Source organism: Enhydra lutris, unplaced genomic scaffold (assembly GCF_002288905.1).
Source record: "Enhydra lutris kenyoni isolate GAN:26980312 unplaced genomic scaffold, ASM228890v2 scaffoldscaffold24, whole genome shotgun sequence".
Lineage (NCBI taxonomy): Eukaryota > Metazoa > Chordata > Mammalia > Carnivora > Mustelidae > Enhydra > Enhydra lutris.
Genome location: NW_019154108.1, coordinates 24,086,275 through 24,106,736, shown reverse-complemented (window position 1 = coordinate 24,106,736; position 20,462 = coordinate 24,086,275). Strand labels below are relative to the sequence as shown.

Below are 20,462 nucleotides of genomic sequence, written 5' to 3'. Positions count from 1 at the left end.
ATAAATAAATAATAAAAAGTTAAAATTGTGTCACTGAATATACAACACTAAATATAGAAGTGTTAGATTTTCATTTAGTCTAACATGCCAATCTTTTCCTTTGTGGCTTACCTCGCCAAATTTGACCAGAATACAAAAGAAGTCAGAGATCTGTTTCTCATTAAATTTCTCATTATGATGCTATGCAAATCACTTCATCTCTCCCCGCTTCGAGATGAAGAGAGTCTATCTTGAGGTATCAGAGGGTAATGCAGTAGTGATCATGATGTGTTGAATTCTTTAAGGTTTTTGATAACCACAAAACTTATCTGCACTCATAGCATTTTAAAAAGGTAAAATTTTCTCATGAGGTCTGAGTTACTACTTTAAAATGACAGATACACAGGTTTGTTTGTTTGTTTGTTTTAAGATTTTATTTGTTTACTTGACAGATAGCGATCACAAGTAGGCGAGAGGCAGGCTGAGAGAGAGGAAGGGAAGCAGGCTCCCTGCTGAGCAGAGAGCCCAATGCACCGCTCGATCTCAGGACCCTGAGATCATGACCTGAGCCGAAGGCAGAGGCCTTGACCCACTTACCCCACTTAACCCCCTTAACCCACTGAGCCACCCAGGCGCCTCCAGATACACAGGTTTAAGTGAGTTTTACTACATATGATCAGTAAGCTTTTCTGTGCAGAATACCATAGGATATTTTAATGTACAGATTTGACTAATCAGAAAGACGCTTGTAGCTCCAGGTTCATCTAGCCAATGATCTACTGGTCGTAAACTCTGTTATAAGGCTGTGGTGGAATTAGGTTACCAGGGTGGCTTCTTTTTTTTTTTAATTACTCACCATACAGTACATCATTAGCTTTTGCTGTAGAGTTCCAGGAGTCGTTGCTTTTTGGGTCAGTTTATAGTAATACTTAAACTTGGAATTTCCTTTATGCAGTTGTGAGGCACAGGCATAAGAATTGAAGCTTTTGCCAATTAATATTTCTAGAAACCAAATTTCTTGATATACAGTAATACATGTGTGATGGTTATGTACACACCAGAAAGCTATGCTCTACAGACGAATGTAGAGAACTAAAGACAAGGCCCCCGAGCTCAGGAGAATCCAATAAAAGAAGTCGGTGTTCAGGAGAGAATGGTACAGGTGGGCTGAGATGACTTCTGGCTGGATATTCAGGAAACAACCTTATAAGCAGTGACCCGTGAGTAGAACAGGTATCATTTGAACTTAGAAACAGATACAGGGAGAGAGCTTTTCTCAGAATGAAAATAATGAGCAAAAGCAGATTATGGGAAATTATGGAGCTTAAAGAGAAATTCTGAATAGTTCATGGTGTATAAAGCAGAAAAGTAGGGGGTGCCTGGGTGGCTCAGTGGGTTAAAGCCTCTGCCTTCGGCTCAGGTCATGATCCCAGAGTCCTGGGATCGAGCCCCGCGTCAGGCTCTCTGCTCCGCAGGGAGCCTGCTTCCTCCCCTCTCTCTCTCTGCCTGCCTCTCTGCCTACTTGTGATTTCTCTCTCTCTGTCAAATAAATTAAAAAAAAAAAAAAGTCTTAAAAAAAAAAAAAGCGGAAAGGTAGGAAATAAGATTGGAAAGGTAAAGTTCAAGGTTTGAAGTTGGTAGGTAAAAAACTTCTGCTTTTTTTGTCTTAAAAATTTCTCAGTATAGGAAATAGAAATATGAACTCCATCTTTGATGAAACGAGGAGAAAGCTGAATGATAGATTACTTACAATTAGGGGGTGATCAGATGTAGTTGCCTACAGAATGAAATTCTGAAATCTATCACTTAGGATTCAGGTAGGCTGGTAATTAACAGGTATTCCAAGTAGTAATGGCTTAAACAAGTAAAATTATTTCTTCCTCACCTAAAAGAAATCTGAAGATGGGCAGTCCAGAGCTAAGGGACCAGGGCTCTTCGTGGGCTTTTTCCTCTCCCATCCTTAGGGTCTTCAAGGATCTCTTTATGGATATAGTGTAGCTACTAAAGCTTCAGCCAATAGCACCCATGTTTCAGGCATCATAAAAGGATTCCTGTCTTCCACTTAAATGTTTTCCCTTTAAAGCCATTTCCCTTAAATCCCATCCAGCGACTTCTCTTGTGTTTCATTACCATCTCTTTCTGCAAAGCGAGGCTAGGAAGTGTTATACCTGGGTTCATCATTTTCTCCAATAATGCAAGAGTATTTTTAAGGAAGGAGGGAGGGATGGACATTTGAAAGACAATTAGCAGTCCCTAGCAAAAGAATGAGGTTGATTTACCCACCCACCTCCAGAACTCTGCAATGAGTCAGCTTCCAACCAGCTTTAGAAGGCCAGTAGTCAGGCTTACATTTATCACATAGCAAATTGAGAAACTGAGCCACCCAGACAGAAAGACCTACAGATAGCAACATTTATGTTCGCCTTTTAAAATCCCCTGTGGTAATTCCACTCCTAAGTATATCCAGGAGAAATGAAAACATATGTCACCACAAAAACTTGTACATGAATGTACATAGCAACATTATTCATAATAGCCAAAATGTGGTAATGACCTAAATATCCATCAGCTGATGAACGGATATACAAAACATGATATATCCATACAATGCATTACAGTTGACCATTGAACTCTCAACACTGGGGTTAGGTGTGCTGACCATACCCTTCCCATCCCTGCAACAGTTGAAAATACATATAATTTTTAACTCCCCAGAAACCTAACTGCTAGTAGCCCACTGTTGACCAGAATCCTTATGGGTAACATAAACACTCAATTAACACATATTTTGTATGTTTTATATATATGTGTGTGTGTGTGTGTGTGTGTGTGTGTGTGTATATACATATATACATATGTGTGTGTGTATATATGTATATATATATATATATATATATATATATATAATATGCTGTATTCTTATTATACAGTTAACTAGAGAAAAGAAAATGTTATTAAGAAAATCCTAAGGAAGAGAAAATATATTTACAATACTGTACTGCATTTACTGAAAAAGAATCCACTTAAAAGTAAGTGGACCTACACAGTTCAAACCTGGGTTATTCAAGGCCAGATGCATTATTCAGCCATAAAAAGGAATGAAGTACTGAAACATGCTACAACATGGACAAATCTTGAAAACTTTATGCTGAGTGAAAAAGACCATCACAAAAGACCGTATTTTATGAGATTCCATGTTTATGAAATGTCCAGAATAAGCAAATCTATAGAGACAGTAGATTTTTTTTTTTTTTAAACAACAGAAATGTATTTTCTCACAGATTGGGAGGCCAGAAGTCTGGAACCAAATTATCAGCAGGGTCATGTTCCCACCAAAAGGTCTAGGGAAGAATCCTTCATTGCCTCTTCCAGCTTCTGGTGGCCCCAGCTGTGCCTTGGCAAGTGGTAGCACATCTCCAGCCTGTGGCTCCGTCTTCATATAGAGACAGTAGATTAATGGTTTCCAGAGGCTGGGGATATATCGTAGGGGAAGTGACGAATGAGAAATGACTTAATGGGTATGAGGCTTCTTTTTGGAGCAATGAAAATGTTTTAAGCTTAGATTGTGGTGACAATTGCACAAATCTGAATATACTGAAAACTGTTTAAGTGGATAGATTTTATGGTGTGTGAATCATACCTCAACCTCAATATAAATGTTAAATTATTTAAAAAAACAAAACAAAACAAAACAAAAAAACAGCCGGCCAGGAAATACTCTAAAATGAAACTTAGTCTATAAGCCGCCCCGTTCCAGTGCACAAAGCTTCCATTGTGATTTTTAGTGCTTTACTATTAAATATAAACAGATAACCAAGAATCTCCAGATATTGGAGGAAAGTCTCCGACATTAAAGAGAGCAAAACAAATAAGAGGGAGAAAAAAAAAAGCAACCCAGGAGAAACAGAAACACTACACAGAGCCAAAGACAACTTTAAAGCATAATATTTTCAAAAGATTGTACATCTATGAAAGAGTAACGAGATGATACAAGAAAAGGAACATCAAAGAATTAAGAAAGAGAGCTTAGAATAAAAAGATAAAAGCTCAAGTCAAGTCACTCTTCCAGAAAGTGGAACAGAAATTGAGAAAATCAACCCAGAAGATTCTAGGAAAAGAGAACATAGGAAAACTTCAGAGAGGAAATTGTCAAAGAAACAATATAAGAAAATGTCTCAAAACAAGAAAACATAAATGTTCAGGTTGCAATGGCCATTAAATTCCCAGCACAGTGAATGAAAAAAGACAAAAGACCCACCACCCCAAGACAGACAGACAGACAGACACACACACACACCCCAATTCACATCATCAAGAAATAACAGATCACTGAGACTTAAAAAAAAATCTTAAAAGCTTCTGGAAAGAAAAAATAGGTTACATACAGAGGATGAGTGGGACGATCACATTGTAATTCTCAATAGAAATATTAAAAATTGGAAGTCAATGGAGAAATGTCTTTAAAATTGTGAGTGAAAATTATTTTCAACCTAATACTCCATATACAGGGAAGTCCTTGAATGTCACACTGAGGAGTTTGGATTTTATTGTAATAAGTGTTGGGGAGCCTTTAAACACTTTAAAGCAAGGAAATCAGACCTAATCAGAATTGTGCCATGTATAGATTAATCCAGGAATGGAATTTCAAATGATTTGGTATACAGAGACTAAGTTTGGGAAACCAGTTAGCAAAGAGCTATTGTCAGAAATAATGAGGGCTGTAAGGAGGATAGTGACACTGGGAATGAAGAGGCAGAGACAAGCAAGATAGGAGGAACATTTTAGAGGCAAAATCAATAGGATGTCACAAAGTCATCATAGTTCCAAAGCCATCTAATCGGATAAAAGCCAGTAAAGTGATTTCCTAGAATCAATATTGGCAACATTTTCAAATTAAAGCCATGTCATGTGGAAGGGTGTTGGGACTGGAAAAGACTGATATTTATACCTTTCATTCAAATGCATTTTTTAAAAGTTTAAAAAATGAGGAAATGCTGAAGAATAGTGGTCATACTACATTATCAGGCGTTCCAAGGTTCCGACTGCCTGTCAGGTGGTCATCCTTGCTCTGGAAATTCTACTTAAATTTGCTGATCTTGAGGTAAAGGTAAAAACACATGGAATAGAATTTTCTTAACTCCTTCACACATCCCTCAAATAAAAACCTTCACAGTGATGTCCTCAATTCTGAGGCCTACTGACAAAGCATGGTTTTAAAGCAGTCCGCTTGTTCATTGTCAGGAGATCCCTAAAAGTTAAGTGTGGTGTTCCATTTGTAGGGAGGATTTTGGGACAATATACTGAGCTTCTTGAGTTTCTTCTAATTAAAACTAATTATTTAATTTTACTTTGAAATTATATTCAAAGTACGATTTCACAAGAAATTGTAAAGTACAAAGTACAATTTCACAAAAAATTGTAAAAATAGTATGTAGAATCTTATAAACCTCTTCCCCAACTTCCTCCAAGAGCTATATCTTATAACTGTACTATAATATCAAAATCAGATAATTGGGGTGCCTGGGTGGCTCAGTGGATTAAGCCGCTGCCTTCGGCTCAGGTCATGATCTCAGGGTCCTGGGATCGAGTCCCGCATCAGGCTCTCTGCTCAGCAGGGAGCCTGCTTCCCTTCCTCTCTCTCTGCCTGCCTCTCTACCTACTTGTGATCTCTGTCTGTCAAATAAATAAGTAAAATCTTTAAAAAAAAAAAATCAGATAATTGATCTTGGCACAGTACTATTAATTAGACTATAGACTTTACTCGGTTTTCACCAATTTTCATATGTTTTGCATAGTTCTATACAATTTAATCCTATATATAGATTTCTGTAATCACCGCCACAATCAAGATATAGCATTGTTCCATTACCAGAAAAGAATTCCCTCTGCCCCTTCAGTCTTACCCTCCTCCCCACAACCAACTCTGTCCTCTAGCAACCACTAATTTGTTTTCCATCTCTATAGTTATCCTATTTCAAGACTGTTATATAAGTGGAATCATATATCATATAACCAATTAAGATTGCCCTTAGTTCAGTGCATAGAATGCCCTTGAAATCCACCCAAGTTGTTGCGTCTATCAATAGTTTGCTCCTTGTTACTACTGAGTAGTATTCCACTGTATGGATGTACCAAAGTGTTTGAATCACTCACCCACTGAAGAACATTTGAATACACATGAAGAAAAGTTGGCTATGCGTAACTTTTCATTTCTCTGGTGTAAATGCACATTGAGTTGGATGGTAGGCACAGGTTTAGGTATACAAGAAACTGCCAAACTCTTTTCCAGAATATCTGTAGCCATTTTACATCCCCACCAGCTGTGTTTACAGTGTTGTTTTTTTTTTAATATCCCAAGAGATTTTCACCTAGCTTTTCTTCTAGAAGTTTTATGATTTTTAGCTTTTATATTTAGGTCACCAATCCATTTATTTAATATTTTACTGTTTGAAATAAAAGGTCTTGACTCAGAATGTGTTGGTGTTCAGTTCAAGATATCAAACTAAGAACTTGCCCCAGCCAAGCCAGTTATAGGGAGCCTGCCTTCCTTTGGAGAAGGAAACATCATAAACTACTTATTTCTCTCTGGATCTGCTCTTCCCTTCCAGCTGACTAATTGTGGTTTTAGAAGTTGCCAGAAGGTTCTGGGCAGGAGAAGACTGAAAGGAGGAAAAAGTGGATAAGAAAGTTCTAGTACTATCGTAGCCCTCCATAATGCTATCTGAGCCTGCCCAATGTTTAAAGCTTACTGTTTCCTCATGGGATACTTTGGGGGATACTTCACAAATGTCTTATCTCTAAGGAGCTCTCATCTATGGTTTCATTGAGGTTAGTGGGTATATGTCTATCCCAGGTGTTCACTAGCAACTCCTTTCACAATTTCTAGGAAAGAATCCTTGTTGTTCTGCTCTCTTTACCCTTCTAGTCCTCTTGTTCCACAGGAAATATCCACACATCCTTTGCGCTGACAAACCTCTAGGAGTGTAGGCTAATCTAAAAGCATCAACCCTCCTAGGTTCTGCCACCAACATCTAGTCATTTCTCATCATCTAGATTTTCCAGATGGGATCGAACTTCACCCTGTATGCATCATCTAGCCATTTCCCTGGTGGGAGGCAGGGGGATGAGCCTCACAGCTTTCTCCAAAAATTCTCTCTCACAAAATCCTTTCCCTTCTTCATACTCTGACCACTTCTTTTTTTAAGATTTTATTTGTTCATTTTAGAGAGAGAGAGAGAGAGCATGCACACACTGGGAGGGGGAGGGGCAAAGGGAGATGGAAAGGAGACTCCCCTTTGAGCAGGGAGCCCAGTGAGGGGCTCGATCATGACCTGAGCTGAAGGCAGATGCTTAACTGACTGAGCCACCCAGGTGCCCCTTTGACCACTTTTTATAGTCTTGTTCTAAGAGGTTCAAGGTAATAGAACTGGCTCTGGAACATTTCCTTTGTAAGTTCTACAGTTTGTCTGGTACTTGACTTCAGTATACAAATCTGTTTTCTCTTAATGTCTCAATTGAAACTGCAATTTTACTATCATCAGATGTGTATATAATACCTTTATTAATCTGTGGTCTTTAGCAAAACACACAAAGTGCAACATGGCCCTGTCTATACCAACTCTCAGCATTGTCTCCTACCACTCCTATGACAAGTCTGTCATAGGAGTTCTGCATTTCTCTGCTTTTGATCTTGCTGCCCTCTCTATCCCAGATACCACTTCCTATTCCTACCCCCTGTCCTTTGTCATAATTTATAACATTCTAATTCATACTCGTGCAACAATACCCAAATCAGGAATCTATGCCTTTGGACTTCTTTGCCTTGTTCTTCCCATCCATCATCCTAAAGCAAGCACCTACCCCATGTACCCACTAATGGCCAAACTTACAGGACTCTTATAGGCCTTACTACTTTCTACTGAATTTATCTTTTCATGTTTCTGCTTACTGCAGCAGATTAGAAGCTCGTCAAGAGTACAAACAGCTTTTGTATCCTCATCCTTTCGCACAATGCCTGTCCTATCAAGGAACTTAATGTTTGTTGGCCTGAAACAGAAGACTGCAAATGAATTCTATATAATAAAGGAGAAGAATATTTTTCAATATGGTATATGTGCATAGAATGACAGTTTCTCAGAAATTATTGGATTTCAGGTTATTAATTAATCAATACAGTCTGGCTATAGATTATAGTTTCTCTTACCAGTGTTTACTGCTGTAGGCCAATTAAGGGTCCCCTAGTTTTATGAACTAAAATCCAATCCAGTTGTGTCATGAGAGCATTTAATCATTCATTAGAATGCTTTATCTTAATAGAAAAATTTGTTCATGTACATTTATTCCATCTATCTTCATATTCTCCCAACAAAGAATATTTTGAAGAATAACTATCTTGATCTCAACCAAATGAATACTTTACATAAACTCATGCATGTCATATCACTGTGAAAAAGTCCCATGTTCGCAATGTTAGCCTCATTTTTATGGTGCTGTAGTTTATGAGATGTTTGTGAAATCATACATTATAACATTTGGTTCTCACAGTAACTGTGAAGGGTAGGAAGAGAAATCATTATCCACATTTTACAAATGAGGTAACTAAGGTTCAGAAAGAATAAATTATTTGTCCTACATCACATATAGCTAGTGAGTGGTTTGAGGTGACAAAAATATATAATTTTGGCTCCGATTTGAGTGCCTTTTCCATTATACTCTGTTGCATGTGTTGATATGGATCCTCGCTTGCTGAGGAAATGATTGAGAAGGAAAATGGAAGGTAAAAATCACACATATAGACATACATGCAAACGTACTCAAAATAGCAACTCTTAACAAGAGTAGACTAGAATGCAGTGATAATGAATGTGTCAGTTTGTAGTCATTATGTTTCCATAATTTGCTGAAATAAAAAGCTAACTCCCTTTTGTACTCCTTTTGTCTCTCCTCCCCCTAATAAATCCAAATGTACTTGGTGAAAAAATAAAACAAAAGCACTAAAAGAAAATACAGTAGCTGGATTTCTTATGATCTTGGAATGGAAGAATTCTTTCTAAGCATAAACTGGGAGAAGTAATTATGAATATGACAGGAAAAGTACTAATTAACATGCAAAGAACATTTACATATCAGTTAAGTTCAGCAATTAGAAAAAAGGTTTAAGAACATGAAATAGCAGCTTGTAACTCACAGAAAAGGTAACTGAGATGGCCAATGAACATATTAAAATGTCTCAAACCCATAAAGAAATGCGTAAGAAAGCAATAATGAAATACCGTTTTTCACCAGTTATCCTGGCTAAAGGTTTTCAAGTTCAGCCATATCCAGTTTTGGCGATAGCATATATAGAAACACGCATTGGTAGGAATTTAAATTGATACCATATTTCTTTTTATGATGCTGTATTTTATGTAGGATAATTTAGCAATATCAAAATTGTAAATATATGATCTCTCCGATCTAGCAGTTTCACATCTAAACCATAAATCATGCACATGTGCATTAAGATATGTATACTAAGATACTTTTTGAAACTGGGTAGTGATCACAGAAGAGAAAGAAAAGAAAAAAGAAGAAAAGGGAAGGGAAGGGAAAGGAAGGAAAGGAAAAAAGAAAAGAAAAAAGACTGAGATGGTCCTCAGGGACTGGTTAAACCACTATAGGCCCATATAAGGGAATTCTATATGGTTATTAAGAAGAGGCGAATCATATCTATCTGTTCCAATATGAACAGTACACTCTTAAGGAAAAAAGGTATGGTAGAAATCCGTGTGTGTGTGTGTGTGTGTGTGTGTGTGTGTGTGTGTGTGTGCAATGTATATGTATATATTTGGTTGTCTACGTATAAAAGGAGGGGTCACAAGCATTGTTAATAGTATTTTCTCCAGGAGATTGAGGAAGGTACCTGTATTTATTTATATTCTTCACCTTCCAACCTTCTAGGCTCTTGGAATTTATTGCCCATGAGTGTTTATTTCTTCATTGTTTAAGGGGAAGAAAGTGATTCATTAGGGGGAAAAAAAAACACCTTCAAGCCCGTTTCCACCTCATGTTTCCTTCTAGCTATTTCCCACCTCTTCACTGTCAGACTCCATGAGTTAGTCTCCAGTTTCTCACATCCCATTCATTATCTCTGCCTACTGCAGTCTTATCTTTGTCCTCATTGCTTCACTGAAATTACTCTTACCGAAGTCTCAATTATCTCTCAGTCCACATATCCAGTGGCTACTATTAATATTTTAACATACTGATCTGCAGTAACGGACAGTCCATGCTTCTTGAGGGCTCTCTTTCCTGGGCTTTTATACTCCAGTCTTTTAAGTTTCCTTCAGTCGTTTAAATTCTTTGATCTCTTTTGTCAGATCTATAGATTTAGATATTAGTATTCCTTGGGTTATTTTCTTAAGACCTTTTCTTGACCTGCATGTTGTCTTGCAGTAGTCATAGAGTCTTAGTCTAGTCAGGGGGCTGTAACAGAACACCGTAGACTGCTAAGTAGCTTATAATAAAAAGAAATTTATTTCTCATAGTTCCAGAGGCAGAGAAGTTCAAGAGCAAATTCGGTGTCTGGTCCGGACCTTCTTTCTGATTCAAAAGTTCCATCTTTTCACTGTGTTCTCACATGGGAGAATGAGCAGTGGATCTCTCCTGGGTGTATTTTATAAGGGTACAAATCTTATTCATGAGGGCTCCACTCTCATTATGTAATCACTTCCCATAGGTCACACCTCCAAATACCATCACCTTAGAGTTTAACATTTCAACATAAATTGGTGGGGGGGGGGGGACACAAACATTCAGTCTACAGCAAATATCTACTCAAAGAAACCTTGAATTTATCTTGTACATCTTGATTTCATTTCCACCCTGACTTCAACACGTGTTGCCTTTCATTCCCCATCTCTGTAAGGGATATCACCATCTTTCTGCCCAGGAGCTCATCCTCGGCTCTACTCTCTCCCTGATTCCTCCAACATTCCATCATTAAGACCTATTTACCTTCTTTTTTTAAAAAAAAGAAAAAAAGATTTTATTTATTTGTTCATGAGAGACAGAAAGGGGGAGAGAGAGAGAGAGAGAGAGAGGCAGAGGGAGAAGCAGGCTCCCTGCTGAGCAAGGAGCCTGATGCGGAACTCTATCCCAGGATCCTGGGATCATGACCTGAGCCGAAGACAGATGCTTAACTGGCCTTTAAGCCCAAGACCTATTTACCTTCTAATTATCTCTCAAATCCATCCACTTCTGCTAATCTATTGTTCATGATCTTGATTCACATTACTGCCATAATCTGTGAACTTAGTCTCCAAGTGTTCCATTTCTTATCTGCCCTCTCTTTGTGCCCCTCTTTTTTCCGCACCTTAGCCAAAGTACTCTTACTGAGGTACACTTCTGATCAGGTCGTTCCCCTCAACCACCCAAAACCTTTCCAAGTCCATCCACTGTTTTTTTGTTTTGTTTTGTTTTTTCAAATTGAAACACCCACATTACTACAAGTCCCATCATGGTGTTTCTTAAGCCTCAGTGTTCCCCACCCCTCTTCTCTCATTCCCTGTACTCACCCACACTGCACCAGAGCCACAGTGCTGAATTCTCTTCAGTTCCTTAAACACCTCAGACTTGAATACTTTCACTACAGGCCTTCTCAACAGGCTAGCAGTTCCCTCTAGAACTACACCTCCAGGTCTACATGGAGCTAAGTTGAGGTCACAAGTTCACATTATTTTTTCCTCCAAGAAAGTTTCTCTGAATCCCCAGTTAAGATCCAGAGCCCTTTGGTAAATGCTCATAGAGCCTCTTTTGTATCCTTTTTCATAGATCTTACCATATTTTATTATAATGGCTAACCAGACTATAAACTGGTGAGTACAAGGACTATGCCTTTCTTCACCATTGTATTTCTTGCATCTACCTCTAGTATAGAGCCTGACATATAATGTACACCAAGTAATTGTTGGATGGATAGATTAGTTCATACATATATATTCAACTGAAGGAGAAAGTAATGGGAAAGCAAATAGTCATGAGTTTAAGAATGAGTAAGAAGTAAATGTCATTGAATTCCACCAGTTTTTCCTCATTTATACTCCTCTCACCCATACTTATTTTATAGCAATAATGAGACCAAAAGTTTAACCTAAATTGGAGAAAGAGTAAAGTTGTTAGTCTTTTCAATCACTCTTTAACTAGGAAGTATGTTAGTTGAGTTGTTTGTGAGTATGGTTTGGTTTAGTTGGTTTTGCTTGTTTATTTCAAATTTTATTTAAAATCCAACTAGTTAACGTAGAGTCAAATATTAGTTTCAGGTGTAGAATTTAGTAATGGATCGCTCATCACAGCAAGTGCCCTGCTTAATGCCCATCACCTGTTTCACCCATCCCCGTCCACCCATGTCCTCTCCAGCAACCCTCAGTTTGTTCTCTGTAGTTAAGAGTCTGTTTTATGGTTTGCCTCCCTCTTTTTTTACCCCCACACATTCATCTATTTCATTTCTAAAATTCCATATATGAGTGAAATCATATGGTATTTGTCTTTCTCTGACTTATTTCACTTAGCATAATGCTCTCTAGCTCTATCCACGTTGTTGCAAATGGCAAGATTCTTTCTATGGCTGAGTAATATCCCATTGTGTATATACACCACAACTTCTTTATCCATTTATCAGTTGATGGACATTTGGGCTCTTTCCATATTTTGGCTATTGTTGATAATGCTGCTATAAATGGGGGTGCATGTATCCCTTCAAATCAGTATTTTTGTGTCCTTTGGGCAAATACCTAATAGTGCTATTGCTGGATCATAGGATAGCTCTATTTTTAACTTTTTGAGACATCTCCATACTGTTTTACTGAGTGGCTGTACCAGTTTGCATTCCTACTAACAGTGTAAGAAGGTTCCCTTTTCTTTACATCGTTTTATGGGGTTTTAAAAATTCAATATAGTTGTGTTTAATTCAGTAGGCAGTAGTAGATCTTATTCCATTTGCAACTTAAAGACAAAAAGCAATAGGTATATTACAGTATGGCACAGTTTCTATAAAGAGATTGTTCCTAGTGTCTGTCATATTGGAGGTTAGTTGAGTTTTCTGCCCTCCTAAACATGTTTTAATATTTATAATCTTGTTTTTCTTTGTTTTGTCTTCCTTCATTGCATATATACCCGTATGTGTACCCAATATGAATGTGTACCAAAATAGGTTGAATGTCATTTTTGTCTATGATGATATATTTCCTTACCATGAGTTTGTTCATTTTAAGTGACAACTCAGGCTGACAAATATCCTTTTTTTACCATTAGCAGTTGGGCTCATTAGACCATCCTGTCTAGAGGCTGAGAGTAGGGAGAGGGAAGATCAGCAATATATGTCATGTTTCCATAAATAGCTTTCTGTGTGAGTGGTTGTGTGGTATATTTTTTAAAGCTAACTTCAAAATCAGTGAGTAATTTAAGCAGTGGGGACTGGCTTTAACTGCAGCAAATAAACCAGTGCAGTAGGATCCTCAGGGAGGACTTTCTTCTGAGCCCACAAGTAGAATTCTGGTGAATGAGTTCTAATTTATTTTGTTGTTGTTGTTGTTGTTTAATCCAAGGAAGGAAACCTTTAAAATTATAGCACAGGGAAAGATCTCCTTTTTCAAAAGATGTACCAGGTCGATAAACAATAAAATGTAAAGTGCAAGTAAAGCCACATTTTTCCCAAAGTGACATCTCAGATGCAAGTTTTAAAAACTTATTGGACCCTATGCGTATTTATTGGTAGAGTATTAGGATTCTGAATCTTGTTGGTTACTACCTGGGAAATTCTCAAGCCTTAGGAATACATACTAGTGAATATGAACATACATTTCTGCACCCACCTTACGGCTGAGCTGTTTCTTCAAGAATTCAGTGAAGCGATCTGGAATCATAACTGCCAAGCCCAGCAGAAATTCACCTGCGCTGGAGTGCAGGATTTTGTGTGGCAATAAGCATTTTTAATTAAAAGTTTCCTGGATAATTTGGGACTGAATCTGTAAACACATGGCAGATTGAGCTAGCACATCCAAGCACCACTGGCACTTTGGGGGAAATATGGCTTTTAAAAAAATTGAATGGTGAAGCTGAGAAAAATCCAGCTGTGTTTTACTTAACATCACACTAATCAGAGTTCTTTGGCTCCTTTTTTTTTTTTTTTCTATCAGTGCATCTAGTGGTGTGTGTATTGGCTCCCCATCCCCCAACCCTTCACTTTTGTCTTCTAAGACTGATTTAAGATAGGGATATGGGTTAAAGCAATGAAATACTTATTCAATGTAGTGAGTAATTGAAGGCTTCTCTTGTAGTTTATCTTTTAAATAGGTCAGAAGCCCCACGTAATCTTCATCACCAAAGCAATTACATTTTTAACCCTTACCCATCACCTTGCTGGAGGCCTTGGAGTTTACATAGCAATCAAGGTTGTTTGCTGACCTTAAAACAAAAATGTAAAGAATAGGGTGTTCCTTAATTGAAAGTAAAATTGCTTCTGGAAAGCAGTTTCCCAATTAAACCAAGTAACAATTCTATTGGAGCCCTGAATGATTCTTACTAGGTGTTTGGGATGATGAGGATTGGAGGCAGACGTGCAGGAGTTGGGAAGAGAACTCTGGCTAGTAGTCAAGAGATTCACAAGGTCCACTTTCAAGGCTAGGTTCCTTGATGAAGGCCATCATCAGACTGGACTGGGAAAAATGGCCTTAAACTCCAATTATTCTCTCAGTAAATCCACCTTCTACTTTACATTATAGAAGTAAGCTGTTGTGCTGTACAGGGTTCTTAAAACTCTCTAGTTAGCAGAGCTAAGAAAAATCAATTCCCATGAAGGTACAGGAGGAGATAAACACGATTTAGAGGGGATGTGAGTTACTAATGCTATTACATAAAACTATTTGCCTGATAATACCTCCCCCCCACCCCCTCAAGCCATTCCCAGGCTGCTTGATCTTCCTGTTTACTGTAATCCTGCTTCTCTGGGAATTACTTATGTCTTCCCAGAGACATTTTCCCCAATACAGGAAGGGCTTGCTTATTTATTCAGTAGTAATGTTGAACATACTAGTGACTTCGGTGTTCAGTTCATGGGTGTGAGGGTGTAAGTGTGTGTACACACACATACCTACATGCTGAACAATGGGAGATTCTAACTACAAATTAATCATTGCAATTTCAATAACTAGGAGAAGTTTTGGATTCTCATTCCAGATGTCTTGGTTGTAATATCTGTTGATGGCTGCGTTTGGAAGTTAGACATAAGCATCAAAATGAAATTTGTTCAGCATTGGAAAAACAATAAATAAGGATTTTTATCCAGCTCTCTCTTTAAAAAAAAAAAAAATGTGTAGTCCAGATAAGTTAATAAGAAATAATACCTGGGAACATTAAACTAGGGTAAATACTGAAAAGGAAATAGAACAGATGTGAGAGAAAGATTGTTCTCACAAGTAGGATGTAGCAAATGGCAGGGAATCATGGAGGAGACAAGCCAAAGCTCAGGTTTGTCCCTACATTAAGAGATTCTCTTCCACCCGCAGAGTTGCCTGTTTTTTCCCAACGGCCTCTGACTTTGAGAAACTGTTACTAAAAATGAGTAGAGACGTTGCCATTCCTTCCTTCCTGGCTTAAAATGGTCACGTTCACAGAGCACACTCCCAAGTCCTTCAAACCGCAGCTTCTCCCTGCTGCCTCCCAGCCCTGCTCTCCTCCTAGGCGGAGCGCCATGGCAACAGGCCCAGCCTAGAGCCCAGCACCTTGTTTGTGTTACCTGAGGGGCTGGCGGGCTGCAGCCTGAGGAAGAGAGGGAGGAATATTACCTATTCTGCAGCGTCTTTGGAAGGTGACTTCATGTTCCCTTTTTGGGTTTCTGTTCAACTTCTGTTGGAGACTTGAAATTACACCTGGAAAACGTTTACCCAGAGATGTTCTCAGTCCCCGAAGGCAGCAGGGAAAGTCTGTTCTGTTGGCTCTTGGCTGCTAAGCAGAGGGTTGCTTTCTGAGGAGGCACACAGAGTGCCTCCCGACGCGGGACATGCGGTTCCGCTATGGTTTGGGGCTGCGCCGCCACGTGGCTATACCGTTGCTTCATGTAGGTAGGCGTTTATTTTGTTGAAAATCAAATTAATTTCTGTTTGAGGATATTTGCCTTGCGAATTTTCCAAATAAAAGCAAGCCCTCTGCCGTACCTGCTTCGATTTCAAATAGGCCTCTGTCTTTCCTACCGGGAGGCTCACTCCCTGAGCATGAGCGGCTTTTCCCTTCCAGACAACTCCTGGGAAAAATGGGCTGGAGTGACCGTTGGATACGTGTTTGTAAAAACATTACAGTATCCTGTTAACTCCACTGGCTTCCTATGAAACATACTGGGAAAGGTTAGATGGTAAGTATGTGGAAGTAAAAATATTTTGTAGCATTTAGTTATTTACAGTGGCGGGGCTGTGTTTGCGGTTTATAACATGTCCTTGTCTTACCCGAGAGAGCAGGAGGAAAGAAATGTCACCTTGTTATATTCTTATGTACAGAACATTCAGTGGCATTTGTCCCTTTCATACATGCTTTGTATTATCCATGGGAAATAGACATAGTGGCTTTTTGACCTTAGAAATGCTGCTGAGTGTCAGAACACGTTTTTCAGTGTAAACATGAAATGGTAGTTGTTTTTCATGTGTGTGGAAAGAAGAATGGATGCAGATTCTTACTGCTCGAGATGTTTCTTCCTATCTGGAGCTTGATGAAATAATGAGAATGGAAACAAAAGGGAAAGAGCAGCCTTGAGTGCGAGCTTCCTCTAACTTACTGCTTTATAATTTAATCGAAAGCCACTCTGATATTAATGTTAATGTAGTCGTTTCAAGGAAATAAATGAAGCTCTTTATTCAATGTGTTTTACAAAAATGAATGTCTTTACACAAGACATTTCTTTTTATCCGTACTACTGGGTACTTCTGCTCAAAACACATAGATTTAACTCTGGGTGTTTTAGTCAATAAATTCTATAATTATTGAGTAAAACCACTTGGCTATCTAGTTCTGGATCCAAGAATATTTTACTTTATATCGCTTGACTTCATTAATACTTCCCAAGCTTGAAGAGCAGCGAGGGACTAGCTCCTGTCATGACCGGAGTCATTCCCAACATTCTTTTTTAAACAACTGAGAAATAGAATCAGTCAGGGTGCCTGAATGGTGTTGACAAAGATTTGTTCTTCTAGATGAGAGTTTGAACATTTCTTTTGAGAGTGGGAGGTTTCTTCAAGGCATTTTATTCTTTATTCATGTTTATACAGTAAAGCATGGATATGACCAAATGCTTGCCAGAAAAGAATTCCACATTGAGATGGAAATCAGATCTTTTGAAAGGCAGGGTCTTGTGCTGAAAAGTTTGGCTTTGACTGTGTGTGTGAATGTGTTTATTCTGCCAAAACAGAAAGAAACAGAATGAGGGTTCACCCACTACTATTTCATCAAGGAGAGAAGAGGTTCAAGCTATGACAATAAAAAAAGAAAGAAAGAAAACAACTTTTGATAATACCTTTGCCTGAAAAAAGAATATGTAAGCTACCTTGAATAGTATGTATTTCTTCATCTTCAAGGTAGGAATGAGGATAAAAACAATGTTTGTAGTGGAGTTTTTTGAACTCCCTTGAGACTGGTAAAGTTATAATATGTTTTTATATTGTACTGAAAAAGTGTGTGTATGTGTACTGTGTGTATGTGTACACACACAAATATGTATGTGGTTTATATGTGCTATGTGAATATGGCTACTGTGATTATCATGGATTAACTATTAATTTGCCCCTTATTTACATTTCCCTTGGGAATTTATACATTTGTTGTTAACCTCCAGTGCATCAGTCCTTCATTTTCTTGTTGGCCAAGGAGTTACACGGTCTAAAATATCTTTTTCTACTTTTAGGGCTCGAGGTCTGCCTAAACTAAAAGAGTCACGTTCCCATGAGTCCTTGCTGAGCCCTTGCAGTGCGGTGGAATGTCTGGATCTAGGCAGAGGAGAGCCTGTATCAGTGAAACCACTCCATAGTAGCATCCTTGGGCAAGACTTCTGCTTTGAGGTAAAAAGCATAGAAAGAAGGAAGAGAGGTTAACTAAACAGATTTTCTAGCCAGTAATTTTATGATTTCTTTACTGTGGGGGGTATCAATGATTTGATCATCTTAAGTGACTTTCACTTGCTGAAAATTGCCTACTTTCAGGTAGTTGGAAATAAGTTGGAAATCTATTAATCTAATTATATTGGTCGTTACAGTTATTGATAGTTTTTCATTCCTTTTGGCCTAGTCTGCTTTCAAAATAATGGGTTCTTATTATATTCTCGGCAGAGGTCACAGGTCTAACATTAATTTACTAAGTTAGTATTTTCATTTTTTAGGTTTTTTTCCCTTTTTTAATTTTTTTATTCTTTCATTTTTTTTTCTTAGGTTCAGTAATTTTTTAGTTTTGATAAAAATACCACCCACTGTGTATCTTTCTCCTGAAAACCTAAGCCCCCAATTTTAATGATTCTTTGAGAAGATTGACCAAAACCATAATTTTTCTAAGTACAACCTCAGCAGTTCAAGATCTGAGACCTTGTCTTATTTATTTTTATAATCCCCTGCACACAGCTCAGTCCCTGGCACATTGCAGGTGCCTGATTTCTTGAATGAATAAATTGCTCTTCACCAATAAATTATGACCATCACTTTTTCTAAGGTAATTTCTCCTTATAAAATTAAATGTACACAATTGACCAATTTTGTAATTTAAAGTTTAAAACTACATATATAGGGGTGCCTGGGTGGCTCAGTGGGTTAAAACCTCTGCCTTTGGCTCAGGTCATGATCCCAGGGTCCTGGGATCGAGCCCCATGTCCGGCTCTCTGCTCAGCAGGGAGCCTGCTTCCCTTCCTCTCTCTCTTCCTGCCTCTCTGCCTACTTGTGATCTCTGTCTGTCAAATAAAGAAATAAAAGTCTTTAATTAAAAAAACTACATATATATAAACATATCCATATATATTTTATATTACATATATTATATATATGTATGTATAATTGTTCAGATTAAAATTTGATTAATTAGAGTGAACTTACTAAGTGACTAATATGAATGCTGTGATAGATGGTGTAGAAGTTGAAAGGTGTTTGATTTCTGTTCTTATGGATCCACCCTATCCAGCAGAAATATAAACTAACCAAATATGAAATCTAAAATCTAAAATTTTATTTAACCCAAGTGTCATTTGAACATGTAACTAATATAAAATTATCAGTGAGATTTTTTATATCCTTTTTTTTTTAAGATTTTTTTATATCCTTTTTGTTTTTTAAGCTAAGTATTCAAAATGTGTACGTGATGTGTATGTTATATTTACAATACATCTCGTTTAGGACTAGCTGCCTTTCAGGGGTTCACTTAGCCACACATGGGTAGTAGCTACCATATTGAACAGTATGCATAATCTGATCTCCTTCGCTAGGTTGTAACTGTGGATTGAATTAATATGTGAGCACATTCAAACTATTTGGACAGGCCATTCATTGGTGTCCTTTTTTTTACCAAAGTCATGTGAATTTTCCCCTATTTGTGGACCTCAGTTCAACAGGCTGCATACCAGGCCCAGTGTTAGGTTCTAAGTATATAGAGAGCATGTTCATTTTTAAAGGATAGTGATAATAGTGATCAATAACTGGAAATGAACAAGCTGGTTGCCTAGTGGAGGAGAAATGGGTTCCAAAGACATTAATTCAGTTCTGCTAACTCTTCTCACTTTCATAGAATACCCTTTCTGTAATATTATAGTGAAGGCAGTTCCAAGAAATTTGATAAGCTATTGTAGAGGCTCTCTTGCATTTTCAGTTATATTGAGCATATTTGTTCGCACGTATTTGAAGATGTGGCCTAGAAGGTTCTTAATATTGATCTTTCTGAAGGCCAGTTTTAGGTTCTGACCTGAATTCTCAGTGGCTTTTGTTCTCCTACCTGGAAATGATTGTGAATGCTCCCTCCAATGAGAGAAAAAAAAGCAGATGCAGATGTAGAATAGAGACGTCATGGAACCACCAAGTATCATTTTGGTTTTGTACGTTATGATTTGGGTTCATAGCATATTTGTAACTCATAAGGATAGAATGACAAAGATAGCGCCCCCAAATCCTGTTTCCTTTTCCTTATCTCTAATCTTTATGTTGAAGGTTACATATTTAAGTGGAAGTAAATGCTTCAGCTGTAACTCTGCTTCAGAGAGAGATAAGTGGATGGAAAACCTTCGTAGGACAGTTCAACCAAATAAGGTAATAGTGGCTTTGAGTATCTAAAAAATGTATACCTCTGTAAGCAATAAGTTGATAGAAGGTAAATGCGGCAATCACACCTTAATTTTTATTTACATGTTATGCCATTTTACACTCAAAATAATCTTATTGCAGATATTATTGTGATTTTACCCGTGTGGGTAAGAAGACTCACAAGTTACATGACAA

At 37.8% G+C, this 20,462-nt stretch overlaps 1 protein-coding gene across 4 annotated transcripts in view; it reads left to right on the top strand.

Moving 5' to 3' along the window:
• The window catches only part of LOC111150925 (RAS protein activator like 2), a 348,227-nt gene that overhangs the window by 295,908 nt on the left and 31,857 nt on the right, over window positions 1–20,462 (top strand). For all 4 annotated transcript variants that reach the window (XM_022508616.1, XM_022508615.1, XM_022508614.1 and 1 more), the window contains exons 6-7: window positions 17,903–18,056; window positions 20,175–20,273. In XM_022508616.1, coding sequence (XP_022364324.1) covers window positions 17,903–18,056; window positions 20,175–20,273 — 253 coding nt within the window. The remainder of the gene's footprint in view (window positions 1–17,902; window positions 18,057–20,174; window positions 20,274–20,462) is intronic.